A 19,880-nucleotide genomic window follows, 5' to 3' on the forward strand; every position below is an offset into this window, starting at 1 on the left:
GATTCTTATAGAATAGTAATATATTATAACCAGAATAGAAGTTTAAAAGTGGAAGTAAATGTACTTTTTGTTTTTTCATTATTGTAATAGTTATTATTATTTCTTATCGGTAGAAGCCAATGTTAATTTAGAGTGCTTTGTTTTGCTGTCTGTATAATTTTTTTTTAAGTCAATTAAAAAAAAAAAGATCTCTCAATCATAGGAAATTGGGGTATGGTAATGGAAAGTCCAGGGCCCGTTGAGGATGTTGCCAAAGTTTGGATGCCTTGGCTGAGAATGCAAACCCCAAGGAACCCAAATCCTCACAATAACTTTGAGGTGACCATTGATGTCCCCCTCGGTCAGCTTCTTCCCTGGCAAATTGGGGTATACCTTTTGAGGAACGGCTAAGGGAGCTGGGCATGTTTAGCCTGGAGAAGAGGAGGTTAAGGGGTGATATGATAGCCATGTTCAAATATATAAAAGGATGTCACATAGAGGAGGGAGAAAGGTTGTTTTCTGCTGCTCCAGAGAAGCGGACACGGAGCAATGGATCCAAACTACAAGAAAGAAGATTCCACCTAAACATTAGGAAGAACTTCCTGACAGTAAGAGCTGTTCGACAGTGGAATTTGCTGCCAAGGAGTGTGGTGGAGTCTCCTACTTTGGAGGTCTTTAAGCAGAGGCTTGACAACCATATGTCAGGAGTGCTCTCATGGTGTTTCCTGCTTGGCAGGGGGTTGGACTCGATGGCCCTTGTGGTCTCTTCCAACTCTATGATTCTATATGATGTCCACATCCCTAGGGAAAACTCTCTTGCTCATTGGGGCCACTTATACATCCTCCATGTGGGGCTACCTTTGAAGGTGACTCGGAAACTGCAATTAATCCAGAATACGGCAGCTAGACTGGTGACTGGGAGTGGCCGCCAAGACCATATAACACCGGTCCTGAAAGATCTTCATTGGCTCCCAGTACGTTTCTGAGCACAATTCAAAGTGTTGGTGCTGACCTTTAAAGTCCTAAAGGGCCTCTGTCCAGTATACCAGAAGGATCATCTCCACCTCCATCATCCAGCCCGGACACTGTGATCCAGCTCTGACGGCCTCCTGGCAGTTCCCTTGCTGTGAGAAGTGAGGTTACAGGGAACCAGGCAGAGGGCCTTCTTGGTAGTGGCGCCTGCCCTGTGGAACGCCCTCCCAGCAGATGTCAAAGCAACAAACAACTATTTTACTTTTAAAAGACACCCGAAGGCGGCCCTGTTTAGGGAGGTTTTTAATGTCTGACTCTGTATTGTTTTTGATATTTGGTTGGAAGCCGCCCAGAAAGCTGGGGAGACCCAGTCAGATGGGCGGGGTATAAATAAATTATAATTATAATTATAATTATAATTATAATTATAATTATAATTATAATTATAATTATAATTATAATTACTCCACAAAGTGGAAATGCATTCCCAACAAAAGAGGACAACAGACTTGTGCAGAGAAAGAGCTGGAAATGTGGAAATGATTACTGTAATGTATAGAAATGCAAGACTAGAGCAAGGAGGACCTTGACCTCTGTGCCTGCCTAGTCTGCTGTCCGGATGGGCAACTCTTGTGTGCCAAGGCCCGGTGACCCGCAGTTCCCTAGTGGATAGTAATCTCCCTCCATCCAAACAAAGGCTTACTCAACGCCTAACCTCACAAAGTTGTGACGATTGCTACAAGGTAGGTGTATACCAAATGGCTGGTGTGAAGGGCGCGAGAGGAGGGCTCTCTGGCCATGCCACGATTTAAATTTCCCACGGCCACGCCTCCTGCTGACACTAATTGGTCGGTGGAGCTACCCCTGGGCGGGGCCCTGCCCAGCGACGCAGCCTAGATGGCAAAAGTGGCAACGTGTTTAAGTTGCTAACTGTACATTGGAATCTGCTCTGGATCAAAAGGAGTAGAATTCATGACAAGATGGATGACAATTAGGGAGCCCTTCCAAGTCTGCAGTTCTACTAGTCTATAATAACTGGACTTCAACCAGGGGACAACTTCAAACTGAGGACTGTCCTCTCTACAACAAGGTCCATGCCCACCTTCCCCTTGGTCTGTGTTGCAGGACACTGTGGTTGCCCTCCAGGCGCTCTCCCTCTACAGTGCCTTCACCTATTACAACAACAGCATGGGCCCAGAAGTGACCCTGAGCTCCACAGGGGGCGTCCTGAGGCAGTTCCATGTGGACAGCACCAACTGCCTGCTTCTCCAGTGCCAGGCTCTGCCCAGAGTGCCAGGGGACTACGTCAGCACGGCCACGGGGGAAGGCTGTGCCCACGTCCAGGTGAGTGAGTGTCCCACCCGGGATGGGTGCCTGGGAAAGAGAAAGTGTGACATGTGGTGTTCTGGATCACAGCAACACAACTGCCTGGGCTAGCACTGCCTGGCGCAAAGATCGGGTGGCCCACGAGACTGTTGGGGTTGCACAAGGTGGTGGCAGCTTTGCTTTGGAAGACATTGCCCTGCCCTAGAAATGATCACCTCCTTCTGGTGGAGTATGGAGAAACCAAGTTGGGGCAGTTGCCCCGAGCAGGTAGCAAGAACAAAAGGATAGGGGGACCCCGATCTTGGCAGCAGTATGTTTGGAAATGATCTAGGGATCAACATTGTGTTAGCCAAGAAGCTAATGCAGTTCTAGACTGCATCAGTGGAAGCATTGTGTCCAGATCAAGAGAAGTAATAGTACCAATGCCTGGAGTATTGTGTCCAATTATGGGCACCAAAGTTTAAGAAAGGTATTGAAAAGCTGGAATGTGTGCAGATGATCAAGGGTCTGGAAACCAAGCCTTAGGAGGAACAGTTGAGGGAGCTGGGTATCTTTGGTCTGGAGAAGAGAAGACTGAGAGGTGACATGAGAGTCAACTTCAAACATCTGAAGGGCTGTCACATGGAGGATGGAGCAAGCTTGTTTTCTGCTGCTCCGGTGGGTAGGACCCAAACCAATGGGTTCAAAATAAAAGAGATTCTAACTAATCATTGGGAAGAACTTTCTGACAGTAAGAGCTGTTTGGAGGGTAGTGGACAGTCCTTCACTGGAGATTTTAAATGGAGTTGGGATGGCCATCCGTTAGGGATTCCTTAGCTAGGATTCCTGCATTTCATGGGGTTGGACAAATGATCCTTGGGATCCCTTCCAACTCTACTATGGTTCTATGACCAGTAAGCAAGGGCTTGTCGGAATTTAGCAAGCCAGGGAATGGAAATAGGTCATTCAGAATCCTAGAGATGTGCCAATGAAGGGATAAGTTGTTCCAGCAAAGGCTAGATGCTAACCAAACCATTATATTGTCTCTAAGACCCTCCACCCTTAAAGGGGCAGACCTCCAGCCTGAAGCTGGGGCCTGTGTCCTCTCTCTGCTAACTCTCATACAGCCCTCAGGTGTGAGGACTCTGGCCTATCTGGGGGTATTGGCTCGGGGGCTGCATTGGTTGATGGGCTCAGTGATGTCAAGATCCATATTAGCCCCTTGTGTCACAGTCTGGTTCACAGGTGACCGAAATCCTGGCAGGGGACATCAGGACCAGGGGCAAAATGACCGGGTGGGAGCAGGAACGGGGGTCAGGAAGCCAAGAGTCCAAGGGTCAGAGAGCTGGGAGTCAAGAAGCCAAGGGTCCGAGGGTCAAGAAGCAGGGAGTCAAGAAGTCAAGGGTCCAAGGGTCAAGAAGCAGGGAGTCAAGAAGCCAAGGGTCCGAGGATCAAGAAGCAAGGAGTCAAGAAGCCAAGGTTCAAGGATCAGGAAGCAAGAAGCCAAACACAGCAAGGCAGGAAGTGTGTCGCTGTGGCAAAGAGCCAAAGGGAAATGTTGACCTTATATCCCTTCCCAGCTCTTGCCACCAGGTGCTGTGAGTTACCAATTGGCCTCACCTGTGTGGCTGCACCTTGCCTCTTCAGAACAAGTCCTGCAAAGTCCTATTGGTCACAGGGCCTGGCTCTTGCACACACACTTGACACCTTGGTTGGCTGTGCTACTGCCCTCCTGGTTCCAGAGGCCTCTTACCCTCTGAGTTGGTGTCCTAGTCACTGTTGGAAACCTAGGTCATGCCTGATGCAGAGAGAGAGAGAGAGAGAAAGACCCGCCCATCAGAAGTCAAGGAGATAAAAGAACTACACAACTTTTAGATGACATCTGAAGGCAGCCCTGTATCAGGAATTTTTAAAATGTTTTATGTTTTACTATGTTTTTATGTGTGCTGGAAGCCACCCAGAGTGGATGGGGAAACCCAGCCTAGTGGGTGGGTATAAATAATAAAATTACAGTGGTGCCTCGCAAGACGAAATTAATCCGTTCCGCGAGTCTCTTTGTCTTGCGGTTTTTTCGTCTTGCGAAGCACGGCTATTAGTGGCTTAGCGGCTATTAACGGCTTAGCGGCTTTAAGAAAAAGGAAACAAACTCGCAAGAACTCGCAAGACGTTTCGTCTTGCGAAGCAAGCCCAAAGGGAACTTCGTCTTGTGGAACGACTCAAAAAACGCAAAACCCTTTCGTCTAGCGAGTTTTTTGTCTTGCGAGGCATTCGTCTTGTGGGGCACCACTGTACTAATTATTATTAGAGTCCTGTTTCTTTTCCAGACCACTTTGAAATACAACGTGCATCCACACCAGGAAGAGGCACCGTTCACGCTGGAGGTGCGCACAGTTCCAGATACCTGCGCTGGACCCAAAGCCCACAAAACCTTTGACGTTGCCATCAATGTCAGGTAGTCCCCTTCATTGGCCAAGGCTATTTGGGAATCTGGACCACTCCACAATCAGGATGTATTAGAACAGAGGTTCTCAACCCTGTGGGTCCCCAGATGTTGTTGGACTACAGCTCCCATCATCCCTGCGCTCTGGCCTTGCTAGCTACGGGTGATGGGAGTTGTAGTTCAGCAACATCTGGGGACCCACAGATTGAGAAAGGCTGTATTAGAAGATGGATAGATGGTTACGGGGTGGGCTGTCAGGGGCGAAGAGTGGTGCGATTGTTTCCCCTCTCTCTTTGGGTTCTCAGTTACACCGGCAACCGACTGGCCTCCAACATGGCCATCGTCGATGTTAAGATGCTCTCAGGATTCGTCCCAGTGACGCCATCCGTAAAGCAGGTAAGAGCTTCGTTTGTGTGTGAAGGCCCCGCCACAAACAGCAGCCTACTTCCTTGGCTGTAGGAGTCTTGAGAAGAAAAGAGCTGCCTTTGCCATATTGCCTACCTTCCCCAGGCATCCTCTCTCCAAAAACAGCCACAAGGATTCCTCTGGGTGTCTCACAAGCGGGACTTCCGCTTGTGTTTGTTAGGCTGTCTCCAAACTTTGCTACTCGGAGGCCTGCCACCTTTGTTCACAGAGGCGCCAGTGAGCTTTCGCAGCTGATGGATACAGTAATTGGCCATGGGATTGTCCAATCCCGTTTTGGTTTTAAAGTCAGCTGATCTAACGGGCATAATCATATCTTGGGGCTGCGAATGTTGTACTAGCTTGCAATGTCCACTAGCCACTAGGTAAGTCACTTGGAGACCTTCGGGTGACAAGTGACTAATAAGTTGAATGAATGAATGAATGAATGAATGAATGAATGAATATAAGCCCAGGACACCACACAGCTGAACCTCATCTGCCAGGACTACAGAGAAGGCTCTCCTTGCCCTCACCTTAAGGTAGACTATGCTGCTCTCCCTGAGGCTTCAGAGATCGCCTTTCCCCATATATGCCCACTCGACCCCTTCGACTGGTAGAACTGGCATTGTTACATTTGCCGCATAATACCCGTTCTGCATTTGTAAGAACTCAATCTTCTAGTGTGGCAGCACCTGCACTGTGGAACTCCCTGCCTCTTGACACCAGGCAACTGTTAAAAACATTCTTGTTTTGACAAGCCAACCCAGGTGCTTAGGAAGCTAATGCGAGCTTTAATCTGTTTTAGCTTTAATCTGTTTTAATCTGTTATAGCAGTCTACTGCTATATTAACTTTCTGAAAGTTTCAAACTATTGTTGCTGATGTTTCTTATTCAGAGAATCATGATTTTATCTTTTTCATGAACTGCTTTGAGGTTGCTTTTTTACAGTCAATAAGTGTACGGATTTTATGAAATAAAGAAACAACAACAATCTTCATTTTGCGCCCACCAGCTGGAAAGCCACAATCTGGTCCAGCGCACGGAAGTGAGCATCAGTCATGTCCTGCTGTATTTGGAGAAGGTGAGCAAAGATGTCAGGCTTGGTCAATTCTCTCCTCCCCCGGGAGAATCAAGGAAGAAACAAGTTCATATTTATGGTTTTATTCAGTCATTTATTCAGACAAAGAACCCAGCCCTGAACTCCACAGTGATGTTGCTCACTTTGAGGTCCTGTGTGTGAGAGGGGCACTGACAAACCAGAAGCCCTAAACAATCCCACCAGTGCTCCTTACACACCCATTGCTGCTCAGGGGCTGCTCAGATACGGGGAAATGAACCTTCTGGAGAAGCCGTCCTAGAGAAAAGACAAAGTTTTGTTCATGCCCTCCGCCATTTCTTTGCTGGGTGTGTGAAGGTCTGTCTTAGCTGCCAGTTGACTCATATCTGGAACTAATAATAATAATAATAATAATAATAATAATAATAATAATAATTTATACCCTGCACATCTGCCTGGGTTTCCCCAGCCACTCTGGTAGGCTCCCAACAGAATATTAAAAACTTCCCTAAACAGGGCTGCCTTGTTCCCTGTAACCTCACTTTTCACAGTGAGGGAACTGCCAGAAGGCCCTCGGAACTGGACCTCAGTGTCCAGGCTGAACAATGGGGGTGGAGACGCTCCTTCAGGTATACTGGACAGAGGCTCTTTAGAGCTTTAAAGGTCAGCACCAACACTTTGAATTGTGCTCGGAAACGTACTGGGAGCCAAGGAAGGTCTTCCTGGACTGGTGTTATATGGTCTCCGCGGCCACTCCCAGTCACCAGTCTAGCTGCCACGTTCTGGATTAGTTGTAGTTTCTGGATCACCTAAAAGGTAGCCCCACATAGAGCGCATTGCAGTAGTCCAAGTGGAAGATAACCAGAGCATGCACCACTCTGGCGAGTCAGTCTGTGGGCAGGGAGGGTCTCATCCTGCGCACCAGATGGAGCGAGTAGACAGCTGCCCTGGACACAGAATCTCTTTTTCCCCTCCAAATTTATTTATTAAAGTTTTTTAAAATATAACAATGAAAAAAATAAAAAATAAAAAGAAACAAAATACAACATAAAAACAGTTAAAAAACAGATAATTTTCCATAACATTTCTTCCTTACGCTTATTTCCCCAGACCTCCTCATACCTCCCTTCTTTGTATTCCACTTCAATTTGTTATTTCAGCAATTCCTTACCATTAAGCTTTTACCCATTTATAAACCTTTTTTTTTCCGTATCTCCTAAAGCATTACAGCTGGAAACCCCTTAGTTTCTATCCAACATCCTTCTAACATTCATTAATTTTACAATATTTCTGTAAATAGTCTTTAAATTTCTTCCAGTCTTCTTTCACCAACTCTTCTCCCTGGTCTCGGATTCTGCCAGTCATTTCTGCCAATTCCATGTAGTCGGTCACCCTCATCTCTGGACACAATAAAAAAATTCCTTCCAGTAGGACCTTAAAGACCAACTAAGTTAGTTCTTGGTATGAGCTTTCGTGTGCATGCACACTTCTTCAGATTCTTCTGGACACAGAATCTCAGCAGTCTTGTGATTCTGTATCTCAAGTGATGATCCCACCTGCTTGTCCACAGGTGACCAACATGACCCAGAGCTACACCTTCACTGTGGAGCAGGTCGTGCCTGTCCAGAACTTAAAGCCGGCTGTGGCAAGAGTCTATGATTACTATGAAACAGGTGAGAACCCCCCCCCCACATTGAAGACCATTAAGGTCCACATATCCCACTTCTTAGTTAACTCCCAAAGCAAAATTTAGAACCGTCATGCAATAGGTGCTTTTATGAGCATTCTGCAACCAACCCCTGAAAAACCACCCACTTGTCTAAAAGTGGTGATGGAGAAAGCTCTGGGGGGGGCAGAGGCTGGCCTGACCATCTTTCTCTGTTGCTTCCCTCTCTTTCCAGATGATGGTGCTGATGCAGAGTACAGCGCCCCCTGCAGTACAGGTAGAGTATGAACAGAGATTGCCTTGTGCAAATCTGAACTGGCTCGAAACTACCAAAGGCCACCCTAGACCATAATCCAGCTTTCTTCGGGGGGCAGGACATGATAGAGGGGAGTGGTTTCCAAACCTTTTAGGGCCTCTGCCCCTTTGGTTCCCCCAAAATCATCCTCCCCTCATAGTTGTCAATGTTTCCCTTTTTAAATGGAAAATTCCCTAATTCCGAATAGGATTCCTCACAAGAAAAGTTGACAGCTATGTCCTACCCTACCCTATAAAAAGCATTATTCAAAACAGCAGTTTTCACGACCCACGAATGAAGGCAATAACACAATAAAATTCAAAACAGTGGCAATGAATTGCATGTTTATGCAAAACCCAGTTCAACTCTTTCATTGGTTCAACAAAACGGATGAGTTTGATGCAGTGCTGCTAGATTTTTAAAGCCTGATAGTCATTTACACTTCTGGCACCGCCCCCCTTGCTGCCCCCTTGCCTCTTAGCACCACCCCAAGTCATCCCACTGCCCCCCAGGGCATGGTACTGCCCATTTTGGGAACCACAGATTTAGCGTCCTGGATTAAAGCGACTTGAATGGAGGCCAGGCCTCCTGTTGGGCAGGTTGAGGGGCCCTACCTGGGCTGCCAGGTTTGGGGAAGGGCATGAAATGGCAGTACTTGGGCATATGGGGGGGGGGGTTGGAGGGGGGCTGCCATCTGTATCTCCTGCCTCTGTTTCCCCAGAGCATATTGTGACACTTGTGGCCAAAGGAGATTCTTACGCTGTTTCCTCCACTGCAGCCGAAACTAAACAGGGGAATGAATGATGAAGAATGCCGCCCATCGCTTCCCAGGCGGACTCTGCTGGCGTCTGGTCTCCTCGCTGACCCAAACAGGGCTAATTTAGCCAGCGAGCCCTGGTGATCGTCTAATGTTTATTGGATGGATTTCCCCCCTAAATTGATTTTTTAATTCTGAATTTATTGTTACTCACGTTTTATACTGCATTTTATGCTGTTTCTTGTTGCATCAATTAAGTGTTTTTAATTTGTTGTTAGGTGCCCTGAGCCCAGTTTTCTGAACTGGGAAGGGCGGGGTATAAATAAAAAAATATTATTATTATTATTATTATTATTATTATTATTATTATTATTATTATCTTCCTTCCACCGGATAAGGAGGGGGGACAGAGCAGCTGGGACAGAGCAGTGGCTGTGAAGAGGGAAGAAGGATTTCTCCAAATGCAAGGCTCGTCCACATCTCTGCTTTCCCCTGGGAAAAAGCCACTTTTTACCGCTGAGTCGGAGCAAACATTGATTGGGTTTTCTCCATCTTGAGGTTTGCTCTGATTTAGCGCTCAGGAGAGGGTTATCCAAGGGAAAGTAGTGGGGTAAAGGGATTTTTTCTAGAAATGGGACAAGCGGAAGTGTGTGGCCCAATTTGTTTATTCCACCCCTTGATAGTCCCAAAGGTCTGAACTGCAGCCTGCTCTGGCAAAACCCGGAATAACAAAAGGAAGAAGAGGGGATCGCTACAAACTCAGGCACCTCCTCTATTGTTTTTTCTTTTCATTTTGAGACCCTTCTGTATGGCTTCAATTTCCCTCTACAGGATAAAATAAAAGAGAACCCTATTTTTGATTCCAGTCATGTCCCAAGCATATCTCTGTGGGCATTTCTGGGGTGAGATGTGGTGCGAATCCAACCATTTATTTTTGGTGTTTTATATTTTCTGATGCATTTTAGTTTTCCAACTGGCCAAAATCAAACAGCATTAGGGTTGAGCAGCCAGTTGAGCAGCAAACTCATAAAGCAGGTTGCTGCTGAAGGGTGCATGCGGTTTGTGTTTGTGTGTGTATGTGTGGCTTCAGATGGAGCAGATGAAAGAACATAAGAAGAGTCCTGGTGGATCAGGCCCATGGCCCTTATAGTCAAGCATCCTGATCTCACAGTGGCCAACCAGATGTCCTCTAGGAAACCCAAAAGCAAGACCTGAGCATTATAGATTTTCTTCTCCTGGTCTACCCCCTCCAGGAGATGATGGGAAGAACAATGTGGATTATATGAAGCATCTGATGATGTTGTCAGAAACAGGCAAGAAGGAAGCAGGAAGAAAGAGGTTTGGAAATTATAGAAAACCAGACAGGCATGAGAGGAAACAGCCAAAGAATGGGAGGAAGAAATCCTCTACTTCTCAGGGTGCGGATGACAGAAACAGAACAAAAATGAGTCCAGTGTATATTAAAACACTTAGACACAACCCCGACTAAAGAGAAACTGATGGACTACGCAGAATTAGCAGAACTGACACATAAACTACGGGACAAGGACAACTGTGACTTTAAAGATGAATGGGAACCTTTTACAAAGTACTTAAAGAAACAACAAAGTGAATCGGACTCCTTGGCAGGTTTTGAATAAGCACTCACAAACTTTTTATTGACAATAACCAGTCAGATAAATTAAGGATTCATACAATTCTGCAACATGCATTTGTAGAGAAATCAGAGACTGGAGCTGAGGGAAGTTGGGGGGGAGGGGAGGGTGGGTCATTTTATGGGGGGAAGTGGGAAGTGGGGGGAAATCAAGGATGATATGTTTTAAGATAGTATGTTTTGTTTAAATTCTTAATAAAAATATTTTTAAAAACACACATTTAGACACATCAGAATTAAATAGTCATTGCAGGATCCACACAGGGGAGAAACCATATAAATGCACAGAGTGTGGAAGGAGCTTCAGTGTGAGTGAGGCAGGTTTTAAAAGATTCACTGGAACATTGAGTTCTAGTGGACCTCCTTGCAGAAGAAATTCCATAACACTGGAGCCACTGCAGAGGAGACCCTACACCACAGCCTTGTTAATTTCACAAAAGGAATAACGTCTTGGAACCATCCTAGATAAAGATTTGGCCTTATCAGAAGCTATGGTTCTGGTCTAGATATCAGTGGGGACAGAACTTGTCTCCATTTCTAGTTCCTATTGTCAGATGTTTGCATCATTAGATGCTCTTTTGTATTCAGTTCAGGTCTGAATACAATAATGTAGCACTTGGGCATGAAGATGCAGCCCAGAAGCCCAGCACTGGAAGCGAAGATAGAGAAGATCTGCACAGCCACCATGTACTTCCCCTTGGTGCTCAGGTAGGTGGGCACAAAGGAGACCCAAACACTGCAGAAGACCAGCATGCTGAAGGTGATCAGCTTGGCTTCATTGAAGGCCCCAGGCAATTTCCTGGCAAAAAAAGCTACTGTGAAGCTGATGGCAGCCAGGAAGCCCATGTAGCCAAGGGCAATGTAAAACATGGCAACAGACCCTTCACTGCACTGCAGGGTGATCTCTCCAGGCTGGGAGTGCATGTCGGAATCTGGGAATGGTGGAAACATTCCAAGCCAGATGGTGCAGATGAGAACTTGGACAGTGGAACAGGAAATGACAATGGAGTTGGCCAAACTCTTCCCCAGCCATCTCCTCACCCTGTTCCCTGGCTTTGTGGCTAGGAAAGCTAAGACCACTGTGATGGTTTTGGCCAACACGGAAGAGACGGCAACTGAGAAGATGACACTGAAGGCAGATTGTCGGAGAAGGCAGGTCATCTTCCTTGGCCGCCCAATGAACAGGAAAGAGGACATAAAGGAAAACAGGAGGGAGACAAGAAGGATATAGGTGAGGTCCCGGTTGTTTGCTTTGACTATGGGAGTGTCTAGGAATTTAATGAAGATTCCTAACACAATCCCTGTGGTTAAGGACAAGAATAGGGTGAAGGAGGTCAGGAGGGTCCCCAGAGACTCTTCATAGGCCAGGAAGGTGATAATCTTAGGGACACATTGATCTTGATCTTTGTTTGGATGCTGATCTTCTGGACATTTGGTGCAGTGGTCTGCATCTGAAGGGGGGAAAGAGTGGCTTCAGCATCATTCATATATCACTATTATCTCTGTTCTGTATTACATTCTGTTATGTTAAGAAGTCCTACATGCAACAGGAGAAGGAGTGAGAAGATGTGATGAGCCATTTAGTGTCCAGTAGGAGTTAGAATAATAGATTCATATAACTGAAGAGTTGGAAGGGACCCAGGTATCGACTGAGTCACACCCCTTCAATGCAGGAACCACAGCTAAAGAACCTCTGGCAGATAGCCATCCAACCTCACTTCAACGGGAAGAAGGAGGCATCCCGACCCCATCAGTGTGTACATAATCAGAAATGCTGACGCTGACATATGAATCCCTTCTCTTTGCCTTCTCCAAGGGCTCCCCTCTTACCTTCCAGAGCAGAGATTGTCCCTTTCATGCACCGTGAGCAACTGTAGCAGCAAAAGGGTTGGCCTTCATGAATTACCTTGGTGTATCCCTGGCGACAGCTCTTGCTGCACCTTGAATGAGGCGGGGTCTGTTCATAAAAGGAAGGAAGTGGGAGGAGAAAGCGAACAGAGAAAAGTTTTTATCTTTCTCTTATAACAATAGAACTTGGGCACTAATTTTTTTAATTTTAAATTTAATTATTTTAAAATTTTAATTTTTTCAAATTTTAAATTTTAAATTTTTTAAATTTTAAATTTTAAATTTTTTAAATTTTAAATTTTAATTTTTTAAAATCTTATACCAGTACATATTTACACATCCAATTTTAATCACCAAATATTAATATTGACCCCCTCCGCCCCTTTCCACGATTGCTTATGTCATATCTCTTATCACTGCATATCCAATTTAAATACATTTGTTATTTATCCTTTATACTCAAATTGTTTCACCGCTCGTTTTTAATTCAAGCCTGCTAGTGTTTTAAGTGGTTTGCAATAGTTCTTCAAATAGTCCTGAAATGTTCCCCATTCTAAATTAAGAATTCTCCGACTCCCGGAACTGTTCGAAAACCAAGGTGCGGCTTCCAATTGGCTGCAGGAGCTTCCTGCACTAAAGCGGAAGCTGTGGAAGCCGTGCTGGACATTTGGCTTCCGAAAAATGTTCGCAAACCAGAACACTCACTTCTGGGTTTGCGGTGTTCAGGAGCCGACTTGTTTGGGAGCCAAGCCGTTCAACAACCAAGGTACCACTGTATGGCTAAGACTATGGGAAAGCCTAGGTTGGCCAGTCAGTCTCTCTGTACATGAGTCAAGAGGCTGAAAGGAGATCCAATTGTTTGTTTGTACTGCTATTACTTGTCAGGAACGTCCTACACGGGAGTAGGAATCCGATAGAGACACATGCACGGCTAGCATGTTCTCTCTTTCCTGGTCGGTTGTTCGGGAGCTTCAAAAGCTTTCTCCAGCCCGAACATTACAGCAACCAAGAGGCATCAGCACACTTTAGGATCAGCAGAGTGTTAGCAGTCCGCGTGACAGACTCAACAGCACAGCCATATTGGCTAAACTACTTTATTTACACATAATACACTTGGAGTGTTCTGACTTAGCTCCTTCCCCTTTCTCATCAGACAGCAAAGAGAAAGAACAAAGGACAACAGTCCCACATCACGGAACACAGTAATATAAACATCCTGTCTCTGTCACTTCCCACAATGTGGAATGAAAATATACACTGTCATGTGATAAAATAATCCCATGACTGCAAGACGGGGCAAGAATCCTAACATTACTATACTACTATATACCGTATTTCCCCCTCTATAAGACGCACCAGACCACAAGACGCACCTGGTTTTTGGAGGAGGAAAACAAGAAGAAGAAAAAATTCTGAATCTCAGAAGCCAGAACAGCAAGAGGGAACCCTGTGCAGTGAAAGAAGCAATCCCTCTTGCTGTTCTGGCTTCTGGGATAGCTGCACAGCCTGCATTCGCTCCATAAGACACATACACATTTCCCCTTACTTTTTAGGAGGAAAAAAAGTGAGTCTTATAGAGCAAAAAATACGGTATTTGTTTATACCCTGGCTTTTGCCCCGACAGGAACTCAAGGCAGCTTATAAAAAGATAAAATTGGACAACACAAGGCAAGGACGTTCATTGCATACCCTCCAACATTTCTCTGATGAAAATAGGGATGTCCTATTCCATGATGATGATAATAATGGTGGTGGTAGTACTAACAATAGTATTTATACCCCACCCAGTTGACTGGGCTGCCCAACATATATAAAAACATAAGAAAACATCAAACATTAAAGATCTTCCCTATACAGGGCTGCCTTCAGATGGCTTCTAAAGATTGTCTAGTTATATCATTGGCTCTGGGGTTGGATAACTCCATACCCTCCAAAATTTCACCCAAGGAAAATAGGGGTGTCCTAAGGAAAAGCGGGACATTCTGAGATCAAATCAGAAACTGGGGTGGCTTCTGTAAATCCAGGACTGTCCCTGGGAAATAGGGACACTATTGTGTCTGTCATTGTCCCCTTCACTTGTTGGCTTTGAGTTTCTAGTAAAAAAAAGAAAGAAAATTAAGTAGGCCTCACCTGGTTACACCACCCAGGCCACACAATGGCATCTGGATCTATAGCAAACGTTATTGTTGAGGGGTTGTGTCTCTCTGCACTCCCAACCTTCACTTTCTCAATTGATTTATTGGGGAGCACTAACACGTTCACAACATCGAAGGCGGCTGCCAGGTGTCCGTTCTCATCCAAGTGCAGCCCGTCTACGGAAGTATTGTCAAAGTGGAAGTTTCTCAGGAAAGGGTGAAGCTATTATGGCAAAGAAAACAGCAGCATTTAGAAATGGAAGTCAGATATTGCAAACCTGCCTTGTTGGACCTCCAAAATTTCTGAGCATCAATAAGCAAGCATGTTCTGGAACAGCGTTTCCCAAACTTGGGTCTCCAGCAGCTTTTGGACTACAACGCCCATCATTCATGACCACTGGTCCTGCTAGCTAGGGATGATGGGTGTTGTAGTCCAACAACAGCTGGAGACCCAAGTTTGGGAAACACTGTCCTAGAATATGAACATCCTGTTCTCCCATTGGCCAAACTAATGCCTGTCGGAAACCCACAAACAGTGTGAAGTAATGAGGTCCGGTATGCTTCCACTGCCACTGCTCAGCTTCTCTGGACTGTAGCAGAGTGTAGGCACACCATGTGCTTTGTGTTTGAGCATGCAGGAAAAGAGAGTCTGTACGCAGCTTCTTCACTAATCTAAGAAGCTTTATTATGTACAGCAGCAATAAATCAGAAACTCCAGAGACAGAAGAAGGAGAGTTTGGATTTGATATCCCGCTTTATCACTACCCTAAGGAGTCTCAAAGCGGCTAACATTCTCCTTTCCCTTCCTCCCCCACAACAAACACTCTGTGAGGTGAGTGGGGCTGAGAGACTTCAAAGAAGTGTGACTAGCCCAAGGTCACCCAGCAGCTGCAGGTGGAGGAGTGGGGAAGTGAACCCGGTTCACGAGATTACAAGTCTACCGCTCTTAACCACTACACCACACTGGCTCCCATCAGCATCTTGTCTACCATCTTGGTCAAAACTGAAAGGAGACTGAACACAAAGAACAGATTTCCATATGAGGGAAACCACTCCCCAGTGGGCAGGACGCTTACTCTGTATGAAAAGCTCTGATTCTCCTCACAAACGGGACCGGAGCACACCTGCAATGCTCTCCACAGCAGGTATTTAGAAGCAGAACAGGGTCATCATCGCTTAGTAGCCATTGATAGGCTTCTCTGTGGACTTGTCTGTTTTTCTTTTGAAGCCATTGCAATTGGTGGCCATCACTGCCTTCTGTGGGAGTGAGTTCCATAGATTAACTATTGGTTGCATGAAGGAGTGCTTTTTTGTCTGTCCTGACTCTCCCAGCGTGGCCCATGGCCCTTTCCATCATGAAGAGAAGGACAGAGTGAACTGGCGAGAACTCTTTGGTCCAGCCAAGCGTCCAAGGGGCAGCCTTTGGAATGCAGTGCCGCAGACAGCAATGGGGGCTGCTCAGTTAGAGCAAATGGGGCTCCAGCCTACCAACCTTCAGCCAGGCTCCCTGTGTGCATTTTTACTTTTAACCAATCCAATGGCCGGCATTGCCTCTCAGCTTCGTAGAACTCATCTGAGGCGTTCACAAAGTAAAGGAAGGATTGAACTCTGATTAATAAGAATACACACAGAGGCTTGAACCAGCAAGACTCTGGGAAGGGTGCGTATAATAATCTCTGTCCCCTCGGCCCAGGTCGTTTTATTCACAAAAGAACTTTTTACAGAGTGTTTGTAAGAACCAATCAGATTTCTTCTGAGCATTTCAACAAACCCATGTGGGGACAAGTTAAACTAATTAAGCACACATATTTCTGGGATAAACAAAGAACAGAACTACAGAGGAGGACACCTGGCAACCCCAGAGGTGGTAAACAAGCAATATACATGATAAGGAGAATGGCCAGGAGGACAGCGTTCATTATCACCTTCATGTGAGATCTGTTTCCTGGCCCTAAGATAACATCCTAAGATTAACATATCAGAAAGCTACTTCAAAGAAGCTTGCCCACTATCTTAGATGATCCAGGACGCCTGCCTGGCGAAACAACTTGCAGTGTACGTGACTTGACTTGTCAAGCAAGAGAAATGGGCAGTAGAGGAAATGGCCAGAGATGCAGAGGGTTGTGGGATTTGATCAGAAATTATTGTCAATGTATCAAACCCAGTCAACACAATGCATTAATCGTGGACACAATGGCTTGATGCATATTTTATAATTCCTCGTAGTAATCCCACCTGACCCCACACTCTGGATATTTGCACTCCTACACTCATCGAGGAAGAGGATGGGGACGAAACATTCATTTGACTATGCCTGCCATTTACCCCCCTGCCTCCTGCCTTATGAGGTCCAATGACCACAGCTAAGGAGGAAACGATGCTCATTGGAAGAACTTTGGGCCCTCACTAACTCTCAGCCTATTGGGGATGGAGGAGAAATTCAATTTCAGCTTGTGATCAAAGATGAATTTATCAAATTTGCACGTTCCAAAACAATAAGAGAACCGGAACAGAGCCAGCCTTCCAAATCTGCACTAAGCCCAATTTCGCAATGCGGTTCCTCCAACCAAACAACATTCATGAACATTTGTATATTAGGGGGAAATGTGCCATATCCATGAAAATAGCACACAACATGTTAATTTAGGAGCACTTGCTTCCAGATTTGTGTACATTAATCAAAACCACATACAAAAATGTGTTAATTAGAAGAAATTCACACTAAATTGCTGAAGAATTTTCATGATGTTTTCATCAGGTTTCATGAGCAACAGCAACAACAACTGTTGCCAGCCTCTTCTAGGAAAGAAAAAAAACTTAAACACGTAGCAGAACTCCCCAAAAATAGACCTTTTACTTGCTACTGAAGGCAAATGAGCATAATGGTCACAAATAATGTACATTCAGGACTGGCACAGTTCATAAAAAGCCAGTTGAAGCACTTACAAAAACTTATAAACTAAGCATACAATATACAGAACATCACACCAGGAGGAAGAGAGATAGAAAGGGAAAGTAAGACCCAGGCTCCTTCTGGTCCATATTTATAGTCAATATGACCTTAATTGTAAGAGATAAGAAAACCAGTTCAAGCCAGCTGTACTCAGATTCTCAGAAGGTATAACCCAAACAACCACAAAGCTTCTTTTGTACAGAGAAGCTTCCAGAAACTTCCAGAAACCTCTTGAATGAATTAGAATAGGAAAGATTACTACACATCAGATCAGTACTTTCTGCACGAAGAAAAGCAAACTGACAATAACAACAACATTTTTATTATCTGCACCCTGCCCATCTGTCTGAGTTGTCCCAGCCACTCTGTGCAGTTTCCAGCATATGCAAAAACATAAAACATTAAACATTGAAAACTTCCCTATAGAGGGCTGCTAAATGTTGCTAAAGAAAGGCAGACAACCTAACTTGTGAGGAACACAAAATGGAAGAAGAAGAAGAGTAGTGGTAGTAGTAGTAGTAGTAGTTTGGATTTGATATCCCGGTTTATCACTACCCTAAGGAGTCTCAAAGCGGCTCAAGAGCATGCCAGCAAATTGAAAAACTGCCAAAAAGCTGAAGGATTTTGAAGAGATAAGGGATTTATTAACTGGCGACAATTTCATCAATTAAATGCTATTTTCAAGACAGATAAAAAGAGGGGTTTCAGTCATGAGACCTCAAGATTTGAAAAAGATTTGTTGGAAAATAATAAAAAAAAACTGTTGAAAATGTATGAATTGCTTTTGGAATGGATGAACAAGTTAAATCTGTAATGATACACTGAGTAAGGGATTTGGGGACACAATATCCAACTTTCAGATTGGGAAAGGTTATGGAAAACTGATTTGAAATTCTCGGCATGTTGTACACTGAAAGAAAACTGTATGAAAATGATGTACAGATGGTATTTGACTCCCTGTAAGTTAGCAAAATTGTATAAGACATGTACAAATATCTGTTGGAAATATAAAGAAAAGAAGGCACCTTTTATCATATGTGGTGGTCTTGTGAGGTAATAAAGGCATTCTGGGAAATGATATAGTCCAACCCCTTGCCATGCATTTTTTACAATTTTTAAATTTTTGCTTTGTGTTTTTTAAAGCTGTGAACCATCCTGAGATCTTCAGGCGAAGGCTGGGCATGCAAATTTAAGTAAAAGTAACGATGATGATGATGATGATATCTTAATTTAGGTATTTTGTGGTTTTAGTATATTCTGATTTTAACCTGTGAACTGCCCTGAGACCTGCTATGATTGTTCTCCCTGTCTAAAAGGGACCATCTCCACTGTGAAGGCAAGTGAGAGAAGGAATAATCTTTTTGTAATCTTGTCCAAAACAGTATCATTTTATCCCCCCCCAATAAAACCTTTACCCAAGGTTGGGATATCTGCTTTGCATGCAACAGATTGCCGATTCAAGTCACAGTATCTCCCGCTGGGGCTGGGAATGTCCCTTGCTTGAGACCCTGGGTACTGAAATGACTCATCTTACTTTCAGATGCAAACCATTGCACCGAATGTCCAGAAGATCAGCACTCAAACAAGGACCGAGATCAATGTGTTCCCAAGATTATCACTTTCCTGTCCTATGAAGACTATTTGGGGATTCTCTTGTCTTCCTTTACTTTATTATTCTCCTTAATCACATGCTTGGTGTTAGGAATTTTCATTAAATACTCAGAAACTCCCATAGTCAAAGCCAACAACAGGGATCTTTCCTACACCCTCCTTGTCTCCCTCTTGCTCTCCTTTTTGTCCTCCTTGCTCTTCATTGGCCAGCCAAGAAAAGCCACCTGTCTGCTCCAACAAATTGCATTTGTCCTCATCTTCTCAGTTGCTGTCTCTTCTTTGTTGGCCAAAACCATTACCGTTGTGCTGGCTTTCCTGGCCACAAAGCCAGGGAACAGGGTGAAGAAATGGCTGGGCAAGACTCTGGCCAATGCTGTTGTCCTTTCATGTTCCAGTGTCCAAGTTCTCATCTGCACCACCTGGCTGGGGACCTCTCCCCCATTCCCAGACTCCAACATGCACTCCCAACCTGCAGAGATCATCCTGCAATGCAACGAAGGGTCTGTGGCCATGTTTTATGTTGCCCTCGGCTACATGGGCTTCCTGGCTGCCATCTGCTTCACGGTGGCTTTCCTAGCCAGGCAGCTTCCTGGGGCCTTCAATGAAGCCAAGCTGATCACCTTCAGCATGCTGGTTTTCTGCAGTGTTTGGGTGTCCTTTGTGCCCACCTACCTGAGCACCAAGGGGAAATACATGGTGGCTGTGCAGATCTTCTCTATGTTGGCCTCCAGTGCTGGGCTTCTGGGCTGCATCTTCCTTCCCAAGTGCTACATTATATTACTCAGGCCTGGTCTGAATACAAA

The 19,880-nt window shown here is 45.0% G+C and overlaps 1 protein-coding gene across 1 annotated transcript; it reads right to left on the reverse strand.

The window, feature by feature from the left end:
- Nucleotides 1-9,635: 9,635 nt before the first annotated feature.
- On the reverse strand, nt 9,636-19,535 carry LOC309526234 (vomeronasal type-2 receptor 26-like; the record flags this gene model as incomplete). Its single annotated transcript, XM_082212148.1, has 5 exons — nt 9,636-9,701; nt 11,347-11,981; nt 12,361-12,487; nt 14,509-14,736; nt 19,377-19,535. 5 exons carry the CDS (start codon nt 19,533-19,535, stop codon nt 9,636-9,638), a joined length of 1,215 nt encoding a protein of 404 aa, XP_082068274.1.
- Between the last annotated feature and the right edge of the window lie 345 nt (nt 19,536-19,880).

This window comes from Podarcis vaucheri (assembly GCF_965113315.1).
Source record: "Podarcis vaucheri genome assembly, chromosome: 2".
In the NCBI taxonomy this organism is placed as follows: domain Eukaryota; kingdom Metazoa; phylum Chordata; class Lepidosauria; order Squamata; family Lacertidae; genus Podarcis; species Podarcis vaucheri.